Source organism: Vigna umbellata, chromosome 6 (assembly GCF_029865625.1).
Source record: "Vigna umbellata cultivar VRB3 chromosome 6, Vumbellata_1.0, whole genome shotgun sequence".
NCBI lineage: Eukaryota > Viridiplantae > Streptophyta > Magnoliopsida > Fabales > Fabaceae > Vigna > Vigna umbellata.
The window spans coordinates 12,309,913-12,317,578 of NC_142170.1; the positions used below are offsets into that span (position 1 = coordinate 12,309,913).

At 29.2% G+C, this 7,666-nt stretch overlaps 1 protein-coding gene across 2 annotated transcripts; it reads right to left on the reverse strand.

Moving 5' to 3' along the window:
- Positions 1-2,617: 2,617 nt before the first annotated feature.
- On the reverse strand, positions 2,618-4,947 carry LOC124830826 (uncharacterized). Of its 2 annotated transcripts, XM_088092495.1 has the most exons (3): positions 4,929-4,947; positions 4,730-4,838; positions 2,618-3,788 (listed from the first exon to the last, which is right to left on the reverse strand). In XM_088092495.1, the coding sequence occupies exons 2-3, from the start codon at positions 4,766-4,768 to the stop codon at positions 3,024-3,026; spliced, it is 804 nt and encodes a 267-aa protein (XP_087948621.1). In that variant the 5' UTR covers positions 4,769-4,838; positions 4,929-4,947; the 3' UTR covers positions 2,618-3,023. The 2 variants fall into 2 exon arrangements, with proteins under 2 accessions (XP_087948621.1, XP_047160630.1); XM_047304674.2 differs by lacking the exon at positions 4,929-4,947 and having other exon boundaries at positions 4,730-4,923.
- Between the last annotated feature and the right edge of the window lie 2,719 nt (positions 4,948-7,666).

Below are 7,666 nucleotides of genomic sequence, written 5' to 3' on the forward strand. Positions count from 1 at the left end.
GTAGTTTGAGCAACTTTTTCAATGATTGACGTATCACAGGGTATACTGAATTTAATTATTACGTACCATTAACATGGATAAGGCACTTGTATGAATGGAAATATCAAGTTTTAAAATTTCTTATTGAATTACGTCTTTAGAAGGTGAAATAACAAATGTTTTCCTATTTTTTTGAATTGCTAAGTATAAATTTATAGAAGTTGTGCTATTTTTTTGTGGGAATGTTATGAAGACTATTTTGTAATAGTACATTGTTTGAACATAATTGTTTCTTTTAGAAGAAAATTGTTGAAAATGATCTGGTTGATTTGATATCTTATTTGATGACATTGTTGTGAAAGGTTAAGTGGGTTAGAAAATGTGCATGTTGCAATTCTAAACATTAACCCGTGGGATGATTCTGTGATCGGTAGCAACAGGTCCCTGAACCAGTTGATTTTTCCCGATTATTTTATCTACTTTGATTTACTATTCGAATCTTAAGGATATCATTTTAAAATAATTAGAATAAACTTGGTTGTGTTGGGTAAATGCCACATGAATGGTAGTTAATTTGCTAAAGGTGAAATGAAGTTCTGTTTGTTATACTTTTCATTTACATGTCTCTTTCTTCCTGCCCTACAATCTCCCTTAGCCCCAATCCTAGCTGATCTCTTCCATCAGTTTATTATAGATTAAGTGCAAGTGGGTTAACATTTTGAAAGTTTATTTTTACAATGTACTTTTATGACTGCGTGGCGTATGAATTTGTTTTCGGAATATATTGAATGCATTGTATAAGTCAATTTTAGGAGTACACATTAGGAAATTTGTTCATCAAACGTATTACTATATAATGAAGTTCACATGGACAAATCCTAAGATATATTAGGCTTATGACTCACATGATATAATTGTTTAAGTTTTGTATGATTGCAAGTACTTTCTCATTTGATAACGTGTAAATGTTATTGTAGTTTTTTTTTTAATTCTATATCTTGTATTAATTCTGATAAACTCCCAACTTGCGTAAACATTTTGTTTGAAAAAAAATATCGTAGTGTCATGTATATATTAGACGTAAAAAGGTGTCAGAATGAATAAATTAATAAGACTAAAATAGGAGAAACTATTAGAAATCATTTATCCAAATTAATCTTCCCACATTATGCTATCAACTGTCATTAATTTTTAAAAAATGACGTTCGATGCTCCTACTTACGTTGCCTAATAATTCCTGCTAAAACATACGAGGTTGGTGAAATTAAAACGTTTGTTCAAGTGGTCGTTTAGCGTCTGGATTGTGTCAGTATGGTCGTGATCCTACTTCTTCACGTATTTACATTTATGGTGAATTCCTCAACTGGCTGGCTGCTTTGGTCATTTACATTTATTTGCCACTCCCACTCCATCACTTCACAATAATATCCTAAGTTCCCAACTCACCAAGTAAACGAGAAACCCATGTTATAGCAATTATTGCACTCCAAGCCATTCTAATTTCATAATAATACTCAATGATTTATCACGCAGCAAATCCACTTGATATAACCAAGTTTGCAACAATTGGTTCATCTTAATTAAACTTAATCTCACAACACAACTCTTTTAATTAAAGTTATTAGGACTTGTGACAAATGTTCACTGGTATAAAAGTTACAAAAAAAGTGTTGATTTCTATTCTAGTTTTTTTTTTAAATTAATGTGTTGTTATATTGTTTAAATAAGTGTTACAACAATACATCAATTAAAAGAAAAACTACAATAGAAATTGTCAACTTACCTTTCTAACGATTTTATATTGATGAACATTAATATGTAAAGTCGTAACAAGTCCTATGACTTCAATTGAAAGTCTCTATGATTTCTAATCACTTCAGTTTAAATTTATTTTCAAATAAGTCACTACTATTTTTTTTTGTTTTTCAATTTTTAGAATTCAATTGGAATTCTTCACGATTTCAAATGACTTCAGTTGAAATGTATTTTTAAAGAAATCGTCATCATACTTGACAGAACTTCATTTTTCATCACGAGTGCAAATTTCTTTAATGTTGAAATTGTCAAGACTTATGACAACATTCAGTATCTAATAAATTTTATTTTACCTGTCGATTTATATTTATATTTATCATTAAGATGTAAATCTATCAATGTAATCCCAAACTTAATAAGAATTATTCTTCTACAGTCTTGTTTCTACGACTGAGTTCATGAAATAATTGCACAAGATTGTTGCTCTAACTCACTGTAAGGAACAATGTATATAGTACAAAAATTTAATCAGATTTATGAAAATGTAAGATTACTCAAAATATGTAAAAGTTTTCAATTTGATTGTTTGTTTATATAAGAAAATCGCATAATCTTGTAAAACATTGAAATAAAAGTTCTGCCACATACATACGCACTGTTGGAGATTATTTTAAGGGTTTTTGCTTTGTATTTGTTTCCTACTTCGTTATCCTTTCCTTTACATGTTAAAAAGAATCTCATGTATTCGTATGTCCTGCAGAAGCAGGATTAATTCCAAATTCTCAAATTATACCAAGTCATTCGCATGTATAAATGTTATTTTCTCTATGGAGAAAAAACTGCAAACAGAGCATGCCCAAAATAACATCATTAAAAAAAATAGTGAAATAATAATACAATTTTATTTATTGAACATAGCTAATCAACTTAAAAGCTGATATTAAGTATAAAACTAAATATGATTAACAAGTTACTCTGCCCCTTAAACAAGTGATCTAGGATAATACCATCTTGGGTATCACCAAGAAAATTAGGCCTGAAAGAGACTACCTATTAAAACACAAATATTTATGAACAGATAGAAATGAAAGTTACAGGTAAAAAGAGCAAGAAGACATAATCTGAATCAAATCTTGCAATAAATTGTCGTGTTTGGAGATAAGAACTCCGTTTCAACTAGAACCAAAATAGGTCAGCTTGACAATTAAATCAGAGCCGGGGTATGCCATTTACACCAAAATTTCTAACTCACTTTACAGAATAAAAATAATTGTGAGCGCGATTCAATTTCATAGAAGATACTGATGGCTCTGTGGAATCCTCGACGGAGCGAGATTCTTGCAAGAAGTATTTGAACTCATCTGCAAGGTACTGTTGTTCGCAGCAGAAACATTGAACACAGAAGGCTGCAAAGAACGAGAAGATGCAAATGCAAGCGTTGGTTTCTGCAGTGAATTGAAGGTATTAACATTGCTGCAACCAAAGTCTTGAACATTGAGGCATGGAGTCTCTATGGTCTGCGAAGAAGGGGGGTTGCGCCACGTGGGAAGTGGGCCCGCAACAAGGAGTGTCTTAAGCAAGGGACCCGCATCGACCACAGCCTTAAGGAGCATACCCTTTTGGGGCAACGTTCTTCTCTTGGCAAGGTGTTCGATCACTTCGTCCCCAACATCGCACGTGCGCTTCTGCGACACCCTCGTAACCAAAGCTTGTTTGAGATGATAAGCCATGTTGTTGTGTGAGTCGACAATCATGTTGGAGAATTCCCGAGGAGAAGCTGCCTCGAGAAGGGAATCTACGGGGGAGGAAACGTGCGAGGGGCTGTTGGATTCTGTGATGCTGGATTTGGTTGGTGTTGGAATCATCATGGAGGAAGGGATTTCAAGCAGAGTGGAGGGTGTTAGTTTTTTGAACAGTTTCTGAAGTTCTTGTCTTGCTTCGTCTCTCTCTTTGCAAGCCATCTTCAAGTGATTCATAAGTTCCCTGTTCGCGTTCTTCATCGTCTCCAGTTCCAGTGTGGTGGCCAAGAGATTTTGCCTCAACCCATCGCAACTCTGCAAGGAGAAAAAAAAATGTTGGTGGGGTTTGGAAAAATCGTGTCTTGAATAATGAAGTCAATGAACCGTAACTACTTTTAACGTTCGGTTCTCACACGCATGTCTCATGCAAACCGAGATTATTGACTGCAACCATGTTAGTGTGAGATTTTTGTGCAGACCTAACACAGATAAAGGTAAAAAGACTACAGAAAGAAAGTGACAACTTTGATGTGAAAACCCTTTGGCAAGAAAAAAAAGACAATCGACACCTGCCTTACTTTTGGATTAATCGTAGATTCTAATTACGAGCCAGAAAATTCTCAATAATCGCCAAAAGAAGAAGAAATAAAGTTCACGACCTTTTTTTTTTGGTGAAAGAAATATCAACACCCAAAAGAGAAGTTTTTAGAAACAGCCAGAAAATTTGCATACTTACTGTAAAACAATAATGAAAAACAAAGTTACAGGAAAAAGGGGTCAACGATGGATGTTTCCTTATACAAGAAGGCAAGAAAATATTTAAAAACATATATTATTAATGAAGATATTTGCGCAGAACAAATCAAGGAACAGAAAATTATCAAAAAAATAATAAGTCTTTAATGTAAAAATATAATCTTGGGCCCTGAAAATTAATGCGGGAAAATTAGTCGCCACAATTTTTTCTCTTGACATGTCTCATCCTTGCAAGATTGAACCAACACGAAACATATCCTATCCAGAAAGAACCAACTTCACCTACACTCTTAATCATGTACGAATGAAAAAACTGTAAAAACAATAAAAGACGCGAGAATAATAAAGAAGAGAAAGAACACAATGAATCATGAAATAACGTTGAAGAAATGATTAAACCCTCTTGAAAGTTGAAAAGCATGAAAGAAAGACAGAAACATGTGTGATTAAGATTAAAGATTAGAAGTAGTGAAGGATAAGGAAAATATGCAATGACCCACCTCTTGAAAATTGAGAATGGAAGCGAAGGGATCTTCCATGGTTATGGTGTGAAAGAAAAGGAGCAGAGAGAAGGGAAGAAGAATAGCAGTAGTATGTTGGTAGGGGAGTCTGGGGAAAGAAGGAAAAAGGTTATTTATAGAGAGAGAAAGGGTACATAAGACAAAACAAAGGGATGGCATGGGAGAAGAGTATACTCACAGAACTATCCACAGAACTTGACCATATCATTGAAAATTAAAGAATGCAAAAAAATGAATAAATAAATCACAGTTTTCACTTTCTGATATTTTTCTCTCAGCTAAATATCATTTGAAAATCCCCAAAATTCTCCGTCTCTTTTAGGACCCTCTAAGCTTCCCTGTCCCTTTTGCACTCCTTTTATATAATACAAAACCAAAACAAAAACATCAATGTTTTCTGTCTCTCTTTATTTATGTTTTTCTATACATTAAAATTTTGTTGCTAAGTGCTTAATATTTTTTTAAACTATATAATATGAGAATGGATATAAATCATTCATTGTCAGAAATAATAATTACCATTTAAAGACTTTAAGTATTTTTTAATATAATCATTTTATATAAAAAGTAATATTCATCCTTGATTAAGAATAAATGATTTAATATATATTATTGCTAATTTAAGATTTTGGTCAAGCCAAAAAGTTAAAACAAATCAGTACAGATAATTTATAGACCTTCTCGTCTGTATTTTTCTAGACCTTGTTGAAAGATGTTGTGAGAATCTTCTGAAAATAAATAAACAAACATTGTATAAAATAATTTATATATCGTATAAACTTTCATAAATCATCCCAATATATATATATATATATATAAGATATTATTATAACGAAAATATTGACATGTATGCACTCTTTCCTCTAGAAAAAGTATTAATGTAATCTTTTAAAAAATTAGTGGAAATAAATATTAGGAAAGAGAAAATAAGAGATATTTGTGAAAGAATTACTAGGGATGATTAATATAGAATTTACTAAAACGAATTTATTTTGGAAGAAAAGTCCAAACACAACTTTTTTATTTTATCCCCTCCTTCTTCTTCTTCTTTTTAACTTTACAATAAGGAGAAAAATTAGATATAGTGTTCATATTTTCTTCCTTATTCTCGAATCTCAATTGAAATTCTCTCTTACGAATTTTGGAATACACACATGATCAAATGGGGCAATTAAATATTTGTACTTACAATGTAGATAATTAGTGTACTCATACCATTTTGTTTTTGTTAATTGGATAATTAACTCAGTCATATTTTCTTGTTAGGTAGATATATAATTACCTTATATATCATAGTTATTTTTTCGGATATTTGATCTGAAACATTTTAATTTTCTATTCAGTATTTTTTATTTTTAAGATTAATAATATAATATTTTGTTTAAATTTTGCCTATTTTTATTTATTTATATTTTATACTCTTGTATCAAGTATATCACATTTTTTTCATGTTTTCATGTGGAAAATGTTTAGATGGAGTGAAATCCTAATTGATGAATGGATGCACTAATGTTTGTCTCAAGTAGAGTTTCAGTGATTTATTTTATTTTAGTGCGTGCATAATGTTGAGTTGGTAAACTTTAAATAAACACTTTCTAATATTAGTCATTTTGAACTTGAGAGAATTGATAGTTAGAAAAGAGTTATAGACTTAGTTTGTTCATTTTTATCGGGTATTTTATTTCTATTTTATGTGTTATTTGTTACTCTTTATAGTTATATTTAATAACTCTCATTATTCTGGATTGTAGTATATGACTTGAAAAAGGATCTATTGAAATCGTCTTATAGATTTAATTGAATTTTTCACACAATTACATTGTCTGTTTTTTTTACTCAAACAATATAATGCAAATTTTATCTACGTAAACAATATTTATTATATTAGTTAATATTCTGTCCTAAAAAATTATATTAGTTAATTTTTAAGTTTAAAATAAAGAGAACACAAAAATATTAGAGTCGTGGATTAAATTAATAACAGGTTTGAGTGTGAAACTGAACTTTAAAAGTTTTCATATATATTTATATATATAATTTCAATTTTATGTATCTTTGTTTTAATTTTTTTTTTTTTACTTTTTCTTTGAATTCTTAATCGATTCTAAATTTCAATTAATTTATCTTTTATTTATAGTTAATTGTAATAAATATAAAACAAAACAAATTTACAAGTGTGATTAACACATCAGTATATATGTTACTCATCATCATTTTCCAATGAATTTGACTGGATATATACTAAGTTTGTGACAGTATAAGTTACGAGTTTAATCTATGATAACATAAATACCTCTAAAAATTAATTACTAATTTATTTATTTAGTTTTAAGCTAATTTATCAACATAAAATTATGAAACTCTTTCATAAATACTCTAAAGTAATTTATTCTAAAATTTAATTTATATTATAAATTACTTCAATTAACTTTTAATTGTAATTTATAATTTATTTATTTTTTACATTTTAATATATATTTTTTATTTTTTATCTATTATTATTTATTTCAATTTTATGAGATAATTAACGATTATGTTTAAGTTATTTTTCTATGTAGTTCAAATTTTAAAAAAAAAATCATAGTAAATGAAATCCTAATTAACAGTTTTCAATAAAGTTTAATATAAAAAAGAAATGCAAAGAAATTAATGGTGGGATTTTAACATGTTTGAGAATCTTTTACATAATAAAACATTTGAGCATCTTAAATTTTCATTCCATTTAATATAATATAAGGTCTCTTAAACAAAATGCTTAATAATTTTTCAAAGCAACCAAACAAGTTCTATGTCACGTGTATTAAAATGGCCTTATAATGATAATAGTTGGTTTTAAAAGTTTTTTTTTTTAATTTTGTAAATAAATAAACTTTTACATGGTTTTTATTTTTATTCTAAAGTTTAATGTGTTTTTAT

Coding starts and splice junctions, on each gene's coding strand:
- LOC124830826 (XM_047304674.2), bottom strand. CDS start 4,909: ATGCCATCCCTTTGTTTTGTCTTATGTACCCTTTCTCTCTCTATAAAT. Junction 3,789..4,729: donor CCATTCTCAATTTTCAAGAG/GTGGGTCATTGC, acceptor TTCTCCTTGCAG/AGTTGCGATGGGTTGAGGCA.